The sequence below is a fragment of the Ischnura elegans genome, chromosome 5 (assembly GCF_921293095.1).
Source record: "Ischnura elegans chromosome 5, ioIscEleg1.1, whole genome shotgun sequence".
Taxonomy (NCBI): domain Eukaryota; kingdom Metazoa; phylum Arthropoda; class Insecta; order Odonata; family Coenagrionidae; genus Ischnura; species Ischnura elegans.
In genome coordinates this window covers 19,481,244-19,495,851 of record NC_060250.1, presented here as the reverse complement: position 1 = coordinate 19,495,851, position 14,608 = coordinate 19,481,244, and the positions used below count along the sequence as shown (strand labels likewise).

The 14,608-nt window shown below is 37.7% G+C and overlaps 1 protein-coding gene across 2 annotated transcripts in view; it reads left to right on the top strand.

Annotated features, from left to right (window-relative positions):
* The window catches only part of LOC124158549, a 577,153-nt gene that overhangs the window by 518,031 nt on the left and 44,514 nt on the right, over nucleotides 1–14,608 (top strand). For both annotated transcript variants that reach the window (XM_046533700.1, XM_046533699.1), the window contains exons 3-4: nucleotides 8,616–8,951; nucleotides 10,655–10,982. In XM_046533700.1, the coding sequence (XP_046389656.1) occupies nucleotides 8,616–8,951; nucleotides 10,655–10,982 (664 nt within the window). The remainder of the gene's footprint in view (nucleotides 1–8,615; nucleotides 8,952–10,654; nucleotides 10,983–14,608) is intronic.

The window sequence follows — 14,608 nt, the reverse complement described above, 5'->3', positions numbered from 1 at the left end:
TATTTAAAATATTTTGTTTTAAATCATATAATTTTCTATAAATTTAGAATAATTCCTAGATAGCTAAAAAGGATTTAGCTTTCTTATGTTTTAAAAAGTAGCCTTCTACGTCCAAGAATATATCATCCCACTGATATATGATTCCACTTATATGATGTGTGGCTTATTGAGATTTGTGTTTGAAGCTTCAGTTTTCAATTTTAAATGCATTTAATTTGCACCACTCTTACGTTTACCGTTGGTCCCAGGGGAGTGTGGTATTCGTTTTACCGCGGTATTCATATTTTCATTTGGTCTCTTGTACTTTATAGGCGAGATTTCCCTGTAATCCTGAAAACTTTCCTCCAAAGAGGATAGCTTAATAGAGTTTTGGACATTAAATCGCACAAAAAAGTTAAAAGTGTTTGGCTGGATTGGTATATGGCGCGGGAGAAATGTTTCCGTGGAAAAACGTAAGAAAAATATTTCCTCTGGCCATTTCTTTAGAGAATGCCAGTGAGGGAAAACATTAATTTTTTGAATTAATTTTAGAGAATACGCCTCGATAAATTCCACAAATTAGAAGAATGCGTATCCTTTTGGGCTAGAATTGACCTGTAAAGCCACAAGTTCTTGGTTCGGTTGGTGAATTGGCCGGGCTGAATATTTTCTGGAGTAAGGTCGCTTTATAAATAGTTTTTTTTTTCAATTTATTACTCATTCTGTTTTTTAAAAAAAAGGTGGGATTTTTTCCTCGCTTAGGCCAAATCTCATCTAAAGCTACTCAGTTTCTTGTTTCCTGGACTTTAAATGAGAAGTAGCATTCTCTACCTTCCTGAAATGGTTTTCATGTATCACTATACTTCTGTTATCTCTTATATTCCATCTCTAACTTCCATCCTTCCTCCCAAAATTTTCGGAATTCTGTTAGTTTTCCTCCAATTCTTCCCCCACTCGTATTGCTAAAAAATTTTATCTCAGCGCCTCTGTCGTTTTTCGCTACTGAGGAAAATGCAACGCGTTTGCGACTGGATTGCAGTGTTTGCGAACACGTTAACTTCTTCATATAACGCGAACCTTTTCGCATTTATATAGTGGGTTAATGGAAGCGGAGAATAAAATAGGGAGACGAGTTTTACTATTGCACTGCTACTCTTCTTTAGCATAATTTCAATTATAAATTGAAATTCAACTTCTCATTTATTTTACTCTTTCCCAAAGAACGTCACTTTTCTATTTTTCTACCCTTTATACCCAACTTTGGGCACTAGCTGTAAGTTTTGTACGTCTTATGCACAATCGATTTACTTTGCGGAATAACTATTAGGATTTCAGTCAAACCATGCTCTCCAGAAAAGCAAAAACCAAGTAAGGGACTTTTAATCGTAGAACGACTCTCAGTGGATCAGTGAAGCATGTTTTTCTTCAACAAATAGTGATAATATACTTACTTGATAAATTTATTCATCGAAATTTGTCAGTATCAGCGCCAGTTCAAAGATAATTCAAACTGTAAGCCGTGTACGCCGAGGGAGCTGGAGAAACATCCTCGCGGGCGTTGGCTATGGGTCGATCGGCTAAGTCATGTAACAACTACTTAGAAAAAATGATCCAAACTTTGTTCAAAGTTATCCTTCTTTTTACTAGCAGGTCGAGTCAGGATCCACTCTATCCACGTTTAACCCGATTTGGGACTTTCCTAAGCAGGATGGCACGTCGACACGATCCACGGCTGATAAATCTTAAGAGAAAAGGGCGACGAGAATTTTCGAGAAGATAAAACCCTTCGCGAGGGGTTTAGAACTTTTTCTCTTCTTCTCTCTCTGGCACAATCTTTCGAGCTTCATTTCCCAGAATCACCCTTCCCCACGAGCCTCCCACTCCGTTCAGCAAACCCAACCCCCACCCCGCAATCTTCCGTCAATTTCAGGCTAATGGCTCTCTTCGCCCTTGCCTCCTCATTCTTACTTTGCCCTGTCGACGCTTTATGCAAGTAATCCACTCATGCACCCACGCTTCCTCTGCGAAACTTTGATCACTTTGCCGACGAGACTTCCAGTGAGATACACAGCGGTGGGACGGACTGAGAACCCTCCCAACTACCCCCTTCCGTCTATTTCACCCTGATGGCTGATCTTTCATTTTTGTATTTTGAAGCCTGATCTTAAAGCATGTCTGTTCTTTTAGAACTTCAAAATCTAATATGCTGTTATTTGACAGGCCTGGTGTAAGAATTCATTTTTAATACATTATATAGGTCTAGTATAAGAATTTACTTTAGAATCTAAAGAGAGGCCGACTATAATACTTCATTGTAGAACCCGAACCTTATCTGTTTACTAGTTAAATAATTACACATGCAACGCGCATCATTTTAATGCATTCATTTTACGTAATGTTTTATATTGTTTTACAACAAAATTTTTGCCGTTAACTCATGTTGTACCCATATTTACTCAGGAAGCTTTAATACTTAGCGCAAAAATGTCATATGATATTTTCTCTGAGATATGCACTTGCTGACCGGTTGCGGGGCTATATTTCTGTCTCTCTTCAAGCTGCCAGACGATCCTTTCCTCCCGTGGCACTCATCCATGTCGATCTGAAACGGCGATTCGGTAGGACTGAAAAAATATTGATGAGCGAATTCAAATCGTGGAGCAAGAATGGTATCTTTTTTTCTAGACTCAACGGAAGAATCGCGAAAAAAAATTCAAGCTTTCGAAACGAGGGATGGCACTCATCGGTCAGGCTTCGAAGCGGCGACAAGTGGTGAAATCCTTGAGCTACGCGGTGAGATACGACTTTGGCATAGTGATTCAAGAATAAATGACGAAGTCTCTGTCGCGGCCGCACGTCGCCCTCTCAGATACCACTCTTGAGAGTTGGGGGGAAGCGTCGATTCAACTTCTTGCGATCGGATTTTGTACATGAATTTGGATTCCGGCGAGGCGGTGAAAAATGAAGCGTCCAAGTGTGGAAAGAGTCGAAAACTTTGAAGAGAGTGAAGTTGGAAGGAGGTTTTTAAGGAGGGAGCGCAACACGTACGGAGATGGTGGAATTTTTTTCTGCCTCTTACAAGGGGACGACCATAAATTCTGTGAAATGATCGCGAAGGGTTTGGTGAAGAGTCACGATGCCTAACATTCGAATTCGGCTGCCTCGTTCGAATTCATTGGAGATTCGAATTCGGTTGCCTCGCTAGTATTTTTTATACTTAGATAAAATCGCATTAATAATTAGATTTATTATTTAAAAATAGCGTTAAAGTACGTAATGAATTGAATTTCAATTGCTCGGCATTAACATATTTATGCGTGCCAGAAGTTAGGTAAAGATAGGTAATTGACTATACGTGTGTTTTGAAAATATGTATTTTAAGTAAAACAAATTCAAATTTATTTTTTAAGGTATCCAGAATGGCAAAAATTACGCAGAAACAACACACATTGAAAATTTTCAATTCTACGGCTTGGCAAGAATCAGCGAGCAAGGAATATGCGAAAAATTATGCTCGAGTTAAGAAAAGATCCAATACAGTCAAGCGAGAAAAAACTCATTGGTGGATGGTACATCATTCTGCAGAATTTTTTCAATGTCTCCTCACGAAAATAGGCATTTTTCTTAATAAAATGAGAATTTTTCTTCACTCCTTAAAGAATATATTTTTCTAGGTTACTAGAAAAACGCTATAGGTGCAATATAAAGGTATGAGCTTTTAAATGGTGCGATGTAAAAGTCTTGTTGAAAAATCCATAATTTAATGATCGTATTCGATGAAAGAAAATTTCACTGTATTTATTCCACGTATTAACGCAATCGACCTCAGGTTTTTCCAATATTAATATGGTTCCTCTTGTTATATTGATCTTTGATTTTGAAATACATGTAGAACGAAGACATTGAAAACCACAGTCATCTATTATAAATTATCTCAAATACAACTTCGGTCATAACTTCCTCTGACCTATAAAAGTTTATTTTTACAATTTATCGCTACTTCTTGAGTATTTTCTTTTCTTGAACCATGTGTATCGATCGTTTGGAGGTACTCAGACTCGTCTCGCATGCCTCCAAGGCATAAGGTATTCCCCATCATTTTTCGAATCACTTCATGATATTTTCTCCACCACAAAGGGTTTCTAGTGCCGCGAAAATAGCTAGCTAGGGAAAGAGTTGCTGCATATTCTATCATGAAGAAAACGTCCTTAACTATCAATTGAGAAATATCAATTTTACCTCCGCAAGAGTTGTTAAGAACCCATGGGAATTCGACATGCATGCAGGACCGTGTTCTGAATTTGTCCAGTGTAGCCTGAATAAATACATGCTCATCGATAGGCACGTTATTTGAACATGCTGCTTGAAAGAAAAAAGTGTGATTTTGTGCATATTCGATTCACGTCCATCTTAATCTAAAGCCTTCGATCACAAATGGGTTTCATAATAAGCCCTCTTTATGCCGTAACTTCCACGATGAAACGTTCCCACATTATGAGCATAATTTTAGTAACTTTTTGGTATCATTAAAATGGTCTTTTGACTTGGGAACATGTGGTCGAAATTAACCCCAGGCGCGGGCGTCGGTATAAATTTGGAATGAACCGTTGTTGTGCATATGCTTGGGGCTGCCGCAGCTGTAGTTTAAATTTCTTCTATGAATGGATACTTTACATAGTAATTCATGTATTCATGGATAAAATTCGAATTAATGGTTTCAATTGCTTTGTATATGTACAGAAGAAGTGGTTAGTGTGAAAACTCTGCTGAATCTACCAGTGTTGTTTTGTATTTCAAGGCTTTGACCACTCCTCTCTGTTGCTTGAGAGCAAGCCCACAACTCAATGCATCCTCCCTCTCGTACTTAGCGTACTCTCGTACCAGCGTTGCACATTTGTAATTTCTGAATTTATTTTACCCCCCAGACTTTGAAAAGGAGTCAATAACAACGAGTGGAACTCCTCTGGTTTGGAAATAACCTATTAATAAAATTGAAATGGCATCAAGAAGACTATTTTCTGAAAAAAGAATAATTTAGTAGAAGGAAGACATAAAGCAATCCCCGAAAACAAAATTTTACAATCTTTGCGTGTTTTTTATCAGGCTGCTATATGAATTGCTGTCTACTAATTGTTAATTTATTTATCAATGATGTTGTTTTTTAATGCGAAAGAAATTTGCATTTTCTCCACAGAGTGGACCCGACTCATGCTCTGATTTCCGTTATAAATTTTGATTGCTGTCAGAACCGGATCAATTTCTTCAATGATTAAAATAAATGAAAAATGTTCATAAGTGTTTGAGAAAAAAAATTGACTGGTTGGACAAACTTTGGACAAAGTTAACGCACAATAATCGAGGTTGGTGATTGTATGCACAATGGGGCTTGATTACAATTGTGCTAACGTTGTAAATTGAATAACGTGTAGTAGTTAAGGTATTTTTTATTTTAGCAATCAAAAATACTTTACCTTCTACACGTTATTCAATTTACCTCGTTAGCACAACTGTAATCAACACCCATTGTGCACACAATCACCAACCTTGATTATTTTGCGTTAACTTTGTCAAAAATTCTCTCATTCAATTTGCAATTTTTGTTTATTCCACCGATTTTTTCAAAATTTTCATGAATTATTCCCACGCTTTTTCTTGCTCATTTTTTCCGTCAAACAAGATTAATACCCTTCTCTTGATACGAATCCTGTATTTTTCATCAATTTCGAGCATAATCTGGGGATGAAACTCTGCGGCAGTGTTGAACCGTCTAAATAGCTGGCTTGACTGGGATGATTTTGCGTTTCATATTATGAATTTCTTTTGTTTTCGAAACGAGTGGATATATACACGGCCATTAGCTTCATTCTCGCCTCAGCAAATATGATTCGACCTGTTTCACGCGCTTTAAATTCACGTTACCTCATCAAGCAAGATTAAAGGCATCGGATTCAGCCTCATCGAATAAAAGCCCTGGCATTTAAAAAAAACCATCTGCAGTTTTTTTATTGTAGATAATTCATTCCGATCGGCGAATTATTATTGCACAAATCTACCTGAAGCGTAAAAGCGATGCAGCTCATGAGGACGCTTGATGAACGCTAACAATAAAAATTTTTCCCTACTGTCGTCGTTGTTATTTCTGAATATCCCATTGTTTCATTAGATACATGCGTGTACCGGAATATATAAAACTGGTAAACAAAATTAAAATGGCTACACATTTCCCAGGTGGTATTCATTTATCGACAATAATTTCGATATCCGTTTTACAACATCCGCAAGTGTGTACGTTATCGAATCCGCGTCACCATTTTATAACCCTTGGTGACCAGAAGTACATTATGTTTCCTCATTTGGAGGTTTTCGTGTTCCAAGCACGTACATACGCGACGTTAATTCTATTTAAGTTCTCCATTTCCATGCTTAATTTCCTCGCTGGGCTCAGCTTATGAACCATTGGATTCCTTTATTAAATTTTGTTCGAGCTGGTTGATGATAGGGTGTTAGTTTATCGACTTGGCTAATGCTTTGTGCAAAATGGATACCACTGCCAAGGGATGTGTCTCATTTCGTTATAATTTAATTTAGGAGTAAATTTTGATAGCTATTTATTGTGCAAGTAGAAAACTACGATAAGTATATTCGTGGTTGAATGATCTGAAAAACTAATCGGGATATTTCACAAACTATTTTCATCTCAAGTGCGTCGGATTGTTATGAAAATCAATTTGGAATTTCCGTGCCCCTTAAGAAATTTTTCAAACAATGAGTTTTGAGGGATTTGGGTAGTATGCGGGTAAAAAGTTATATTTTATTCCACCCAAAAGGGTTTAGACCACTGCTGTAATTCGGCGTAGTCGCAAATGATGTGTAAACTTTGCGTTGCTAATAGGCTCCTCTTGCTTACTCAACAATTTAATGAAGAGTTACCAATGGCTCTCGATTTCCCATATTTTCAATGGAATTTTTTATTTATTATTTAAAAGGAAATCATGTTGATATGCATTCGCATTTTCCGCCAGAAGATATTGTTTCCTAAGTATTTCGAATAATATGCTATTTTGGCCTATAGTCCACGTAAATGGGGAATTGAAGGTAAATGCTTTTTCCATATGATAATCATTTCTTTTTATTTTAACTTTCTCACCATATCAAATGTCGTTGTTTCCGCCGGTTATTTTAATCTATTATGTATACTAAATTTAAAAACGTAGCAATAAACGAATGAAATTATTATATTTGAATAATTAAATTGAATATAATCAAGCACCTTTACAATATGAGGACTCCTTGTTGCCTTCATTAAAAATTCCTGGAGAATTAAAACTCCGCCTTCCTAAAACTTGTTGTTTACAATAAGATAACGCATTGATAACGCATTTCTGATGAATGCAAAGTGCATTTTTGGCTTAATCGGCAGTTGTAATTTTCTATTTGCATAAAGAAAAGATTTAATTTGATTCATTTGGTTGCATACTTATGGTATGAGAATCATATTGACAGCATAACCAATTGGTTCCATCATAGAAAAGAATAGAATTTCAAACTAAGTGGAAAATTTAAGAAGTCAGTGACACCCAATATGGCCTGTAAAGTTTGATTGATCAAGTTTCTTATGTTTTCTTCTTATTTTACAATGACCAAGTTTTGAATCATATGATTTCTTATGGATTATCTTTGTTTTAATTGAGTGAGTTCTGAATCCAATTTTGCTATTGAATATTACTTGATTGTATTGCTTATTTTGATTCAAACGGTATTTATTTGTTCAGAACCAATTATGTAGGAGCTGGTTTGAACTTTTTGTAATGTTTCAAATGATATTCACTGATAACTTGGGGTTTTCAACAATGTTCAATCATTTTCAAGGTTCCCACTACCCTTTGGTGTAAGTCTACCCTTTGAATACTTTGTGATATCCTTGATATTAAGGTATCAGCCTGGGTACCGATTGGGCCTTAATAAATATGGTAGAGAATATTAAAAAGCTAAAATCATTTCTCCAAAGCCTAAAATGTCATAAAAGACAGTTGCCTGCTATAGAATTTATGCCAATGCTGTATCAAAAAGGAATGACTTTCATATATGTGTAATTCCACGCAAACTCGCTCTGGGGTTACCTCTCAGATTTGAAGAAAATCGGTGTACAAGTTTTCTTCCCAACATAATAACTTTCAGAGCGGTTTGCTAATGTCGAATAAACAGCTGCTTAACGGTCGTTTTTCGCGAATTCAAAACTTTAGGCGTCACGTCAGTCGATGCTCCATAAACGTAAACGGATGACTTCCTTTTTATTTTTTTCCAATTAAAAAATGAAAATCTGACCAAAATATTGATGTAATTGTCTTTATTTTAATTATTATTTATTGCTGAAAAACGTCAATTTAAATATTTTCATTTTTAATGTTTTATTTTTATTCCTATAATAATTATCTACTGTGTAATATAATATTGTATTTCTATTCTATGAACATTCGGGAGGTTTCCAATCAGGAGTGAAACGAATTTTTCAATTTGTCGCTGCAATGCGGTCAACGCTAGTCTTAGATGGCGTGGAATGGCCGATATGTTATTCCTGCTCTGCAAAATATCGTTTTTCTAACCTTGCTTATTTTTTGTGTATCCCCATTGTATAGGGCGAGAGTGAAGAGCGGCGTTCGCATCCTGGGTGCAGAGCCGAGCGTGGGGCGCCGATGGACGGTGAGCGTGGAGCTGAGTCCCAAGCAGACGGTGGCCACCGTCACCGTGTTCCGCAAGGACTCGGCTTCGGGGCCCGAGGGTCCGGACTCGATGGCCCCGGGAGACGCGGGGGCCAGCGCCGGGGAGGACGCTAAGTACGGCGGCGTGCTGTCGCTGCGGGGCAGGGGAGGGAGCCAGCACCACGGGCACCACGTGCACCACTCGGGCGGCAAGAAGAAGTGGGCCGCGGGTGTGCTCTCGCAGCGGAACTACGGCCCAGGGAACCAAATACGGTACGTAGCACGCAATTCACGCGCATGCGCGGCGTAAATTAGGTGAACTTCCATTCACGATCCTAGCCGGAACAATTCTGAGTTTCTGGATTAACGTGGCGGAAACATTTCCTCGAATAAGAAAATTTTTATTATTACTAAAGTATTCTACCGATTAAGTTAGGCTTGCATGGCGTATCCACGAAGGATTCTGGCAGTCTCCCCTCCCTTCATGGACTTCCTTCGTCCACAAAATAATACCAATTCCCTTTCATTCTATATCAAATCTTTTTCTCATCCTTCCTCTCACTCGTTTACCAAATATTCTCCAGCACTCCCATCAGTCCCTCATGCTGGAAGTGGCTGTAACGTTTACTCGAAAGCGTGCAGATTCAGATGAAATTTCGCACGTGTATTATATGTTATTACCCTAGAATAAAATTAAAATAATTTTAAGTCCTCGATTCACTGTTACAACCACCCTGGATGAAAACGGTAACGTTAATGGAGAGTGGAGACTTGAGCTCGCAGGCTTCAAGGAAATATAACCGGACCACAATTTGAAAGGAATTTGAATTCTATTGCCTTGATTTGTAATTTCCGCGAAGTTATGTGAGAAATGAGAAGGGTATTGATTATGAAAGAATTTATCAACCAATGGTCATTAAAAATAAGGTAAAGGCTCGCAAACCTCATAGTACATGTTACATAGCCATAATGAATGAAATATTAAAAATTCATTCTCCATATATCACTAGAACGAGCAGTAAATTACTGAGGGAGGAAAATATTTTTGATCGATTTTTATCATGATTCATTATTTTCTATTCATTATTTCCTATTTTGCCGTAAAATTGTTTTTTACGACTTGAAAAAATATTAATCTGATAGTTAAAAACAAGAAACCTCTCCTTGGTCGTACATTAACGTGCGAGATCGCAGTCTAAAAACCCACCTGGATCGGCGGGACAGCCACGTTTATTTTTGAATTCTTGAAAATTCGTGCGTGCGCCATGATTATTCCATACTGATAAGCATACGTCTTTCATACGATCTCTCTTATTTCACGTCCAAAAGCTAATTTGCTGACGGCAATGCCAGTGTGAGTGGGAAATAGTCTATAGCCAATGAATCTAAAGCACAACTCCAGCATAAATTTTAATACTCTGAAGAAGTATCTTCTATTTCCATGGACTGCGAAGAGAAATAATTGCCCTGGACTGTGAATCAAACCATAGACCTTTGGCTTTCTGGGCCATTGTGTATACCACTACGCTAGGTTCCTAAATTTCCATTGCAATTGTACCGAGGTTTTATGAGTGTACTACACCAGGTGTACAGGAGCCTGAATAGCGTAGTGGGTTTGCGCATTGTCTCGGAAAGTCTAAGGTCCGAGGATCGATTCCCGGGGATGATATTTGCTCATGCAAATTCATGTATATTTCACCACCATGCACGCGGCAGGCAAAAAATATTAGGCATCCTCTATTTCTTATACCATGATTTGATCTCTTCATTGCAGTCATAAAATAAAATAAAACACTTTGTTCTATTCCACACTTTCTTTTAAATAGTACGACCCGGGTTTCTGCATATCATGCTGATATCATGTCGTACCATTTAAAATAAAGTGTGGAATGGAGTAAAGTATTTTTATTTTATTTTATGATGAAGCAGTTTCACAAAGTAACGCCGGAGACGTATGTCTTATATCTTCGTTGCAGAGTGGAGGAGGTGTTCTCTTGGCTGCTGGAAGTGGACGAGTCGGCCGCCCTGTGGGAAGGCGGGAAGATCGTGTGGGGCGTGCGCTTCGTGAGGGACACCACTTCCTCGTCCGTCTCCTCGCCCACGTATCCCGTGGCGGGGGCGATGGACGCGTCGACCGGGGGCGGCAGGGGGTCCTCCCTCCGCCCCTCCGTCACCATGCTGCACCGGGGGCACTCGTTCCACGGGGACGGCGTCATCCCGGTCGGCGGCGAGGAGAGGAGGAAGCTGGCCACAAGGCTGGAGATCCAGAAGGACGACGTGCAAGCCGTGCTCCCCATATCCAAGGTCTGTTCGTGCAGTGAATTATCATCTTCACCGTGCATGTGTATAACAGAAGCCGCAAATTCCAAAGCGTCACATGTCCATTCACGGGGTTTTGAATGAAGTAAATAAATTTACAGGATTTAGGCAAGAAATTATTTTTATTCATTTGGAACTTCTAAACACGTAAACGTTCATAGTCGTAGGCCTGTTGGCCTTTCGGACTTAATGGTGCATTGATACAGTGGTTTTAGGTGGTATCAATTGAACACAATGATCATAATAATTGTAGTCGTAGAGCATGATTAGCAGTAGCCTTACATGAATAATTTGAAGAAGGAAAAGAAAAAAATAATCATATAAATGTTTACATAGACATAATTGTGCAAGAAAGAGGAAAATGAATTAATTAAGGTATCTTCATCATAATATAACGATTTTTTTAATAAGAATAACTTTCGGTGGCTTTGCTTAGTTGTTTTCACGAATGGACATTGAATTTATGGCTAATAATTGATTATTGCAGATAAAATTCTTAAAAATATCGTATCTATTAATGAGATCACTGTAAGAGCATCGGTATTAAACTAAATTAAAGAACAATTTCTTCTAGAATTGTGATCAGGATATAATGACGACTATCAATTCATTATAAAAAATAAGAATTTTATTATTAAGCGCTTATAAGAATTTTTTACCCTGGCACCTAAATAAACACAGTATGCAGTAGTATCCTCCATTATGTATCCTTGTAATAAAGTAGTCATACATATATTTTTTGAACGAAGATACAAGAACGGCTAATCGTTACAGCTGTTGCCCTATTTCACTCTTTTTGGTGCCAAAAGCACCATGCATGGAAGCATATCCTATTTCGAAAAAAATCTTGCGTTTGCAGTCTTTTTTGTTCTCAACACTAAAGTGTTGAGAACAAAAAAGGTCAAGCAATGGATCGTCTTCCAACCATCAGTCTAGTTAGAAGAGGTAAAGTTAGTAAACATAATTGTGACTCCTTACACATAATCTATTTATTCTCGGTAAGTACAAGATTATCTCTTATTCACCGGGCTATTTTTCAGGAGCCTAAAATGCCCATTGTTGGCTGTTTCAATTTTTTCCATTCACCGAGTGAATCTTAAATGCCGTAAAATGTATGAACCGGTATTTAATATTTTATACGATATGTGGGCCTTTTTCACTCCTCATATCACCGAATGAAAGAGCTCACCGGTGCTTGACGGTAATCCCATTAACTTGCAATGTCGTACTTTCACGTTTATATTCAAGCATACTAGCGTAGTGACGGCGTAATTACAGGGAGATAAGGACTTGATAACGAGTTTTGGGAGACAGCGGTCGGCAAGCCATGACAAAGCTTTCCGATGCGAGAACAGACTTTGACTGGCAGTTTAATTAACTGGACAAAAGTTATTTTTAAGCAAAAATTTTATTTACTTATGAATTTATGGTAATTTTAAATTGAAATGAGTATACTTATAATCAAGTAATCCCTTAATGTCTTTTCAAAATAACTTTTTTTTAAATTAAATTGATTGGCATTAGGCCATATAATGTGTGATGCATTGGTGTCATAATGCCGGAACGCCGTTCTGGTTAACAAAAGACATAGAAGTCAAATAACTCTTTTGTCAATTTTCTGCCTCAAAATTTCTCATATGTACATTCGTAAACAAAAAATTTGTGATAAAATTTAAATAATATCTTGTAATAAAAGAACAAACAATAATTTCTCACTTCTAAAAAAAAGTTAAGGGAAGTGCGTTCCAGCACTGCTAATTTTGCCAACGTCCCTGGTGTGGTCGTAAAATGATTATGAAGGTGAAATTCTGGAAAAGTTGTCTGCGAAGAGTCTCGTTTACATTTCTTCCACTATTCTCAAGACTTCTTCACTTCCTACTGTATGTATTTACTTTGGTCTCAATTCTTCAGTAAAATATTTCGATTTCCATCACTTTCGACTTCACTTCTACTGTCTCTGTTAATGGCTCAGTTCTGTTATGAAAAAATACGATAGTAGTTGGGTTTAGAGCTCCTTTTTAGCTGTTGGCTCATCGATAAAATTCTTTCCACAAGCCGAAGAAATCCCTCAACTCCCTTGCAGTCTTTTCAAAGTCATTTACTTTATGGATTCTTCCTCCCTCTCTGGTTGACTCCTTTTTTCTTCAAAAATGCGAAAGATAAAATTGAGCAAACGTAGTAATTTGGTAGTACATACGATTACAATACTACTGAAAATATTTATTTTTCGATTGTCTGCCGACTATACCTCGCACTGTGAAAAGTTTTTCTTAGTCGAATTCAAAATTAGCGGTAAATTTCTCAAATGAAGGCGTAACACTCTCCTGAGGCCTTGATAGATAATCAGATATTAATCACCTGTTAATTTGATGTCCTGTTGCTCTTTATATTATTATAATTACATTAGGAATTGTTTTATGTAAAATAGAAAATGATTGTAAATTAAGATGTTTTAAGATTTAGAACATGTTTGCTATATCTTACGTCAATGGCGGATCCAGGATAGGGAAAAGGGGGGTGGTAAGTGGGGATCATAGATCCGCCACTGTCTCACGTTGATTTTCTATAAAATTAGTGCTAATGTTAGCATCATTCACTCCGTGTTTCGACCCGAGAGCTGGTTTTCACATAGGTATGTGGGTTGACTCTACTTCACCTTGAGACACAGATGATTGGAATATGCTCCATAAAGTGGTGGGGACAATTACATTCCATTACTTTGGCAAACCGCGAAGGATTTTTTTTTTTTTTTTTTTGGTCTCTCCAAAGGCTTACACTCGAATTTGAATAAGGATCCTTCGGTGTGTATCCGAACACTTTGCGTATTAGAAATATTAAAAAAATTCATTAAATAATGATCTATTGAAATCAAAGGCTAATTTATCTATCTGCTCGTATATCTAAGGTGAAGGAAGTTTTATCATTAATGAAACTTTAAATGTTGAATTCATATCTGAATTTATGTTGTTAGAATTAATATATCCTAATGAAAATCACACCAAAATGTAGAACTTTGTATTTTTTTCTAAGAGAGTAGTAGCTACATATTTGTTATTTATTGCAAATCTCAGCTTCGGCACATTAAAAATCATTTTATAATAAGAAAAATTTATTCATTTTCTACTTTTTGGCATGAAATCCTAAAATTTTTTCTTGTTTTTGTGCTCCAAGCACAATAATTATCTTTCCATCCAACGCTTTCGTACTAAATGAGTGGTTAGGAATTAATTTTCGCAAAAAAATTTAGTATCAATTTTGTCAACAAGCGAATACCTTGATGGAACCGAAAAAAATCATCCCGCCGCAATTTGCGCTCGCCCCATTAAACCCCGCTCTCTCGTGCTCATCAAAGAGTCATTTGACAATCAGCTCGGCACTGCGGAGAGAGTGTGGCCCCCGGGTTTCCCGCGCGCGCGACTGCAAATTGAAACGCGGCGAGCGAGCGGAGACGTAGATGGCGCTTGGAGCGTTCGGAATATGGCTGCGGCGGCAAATGTTGGCTGGCAAAATGTTCGCGTCGAGGGGACCGACATTAACAATTTGCACGCAGTGTCACGTCGCCCATGAAACTGCCCGGGAGCGGTCAGGTGCGGCTTGCGTCAATCTGGCAG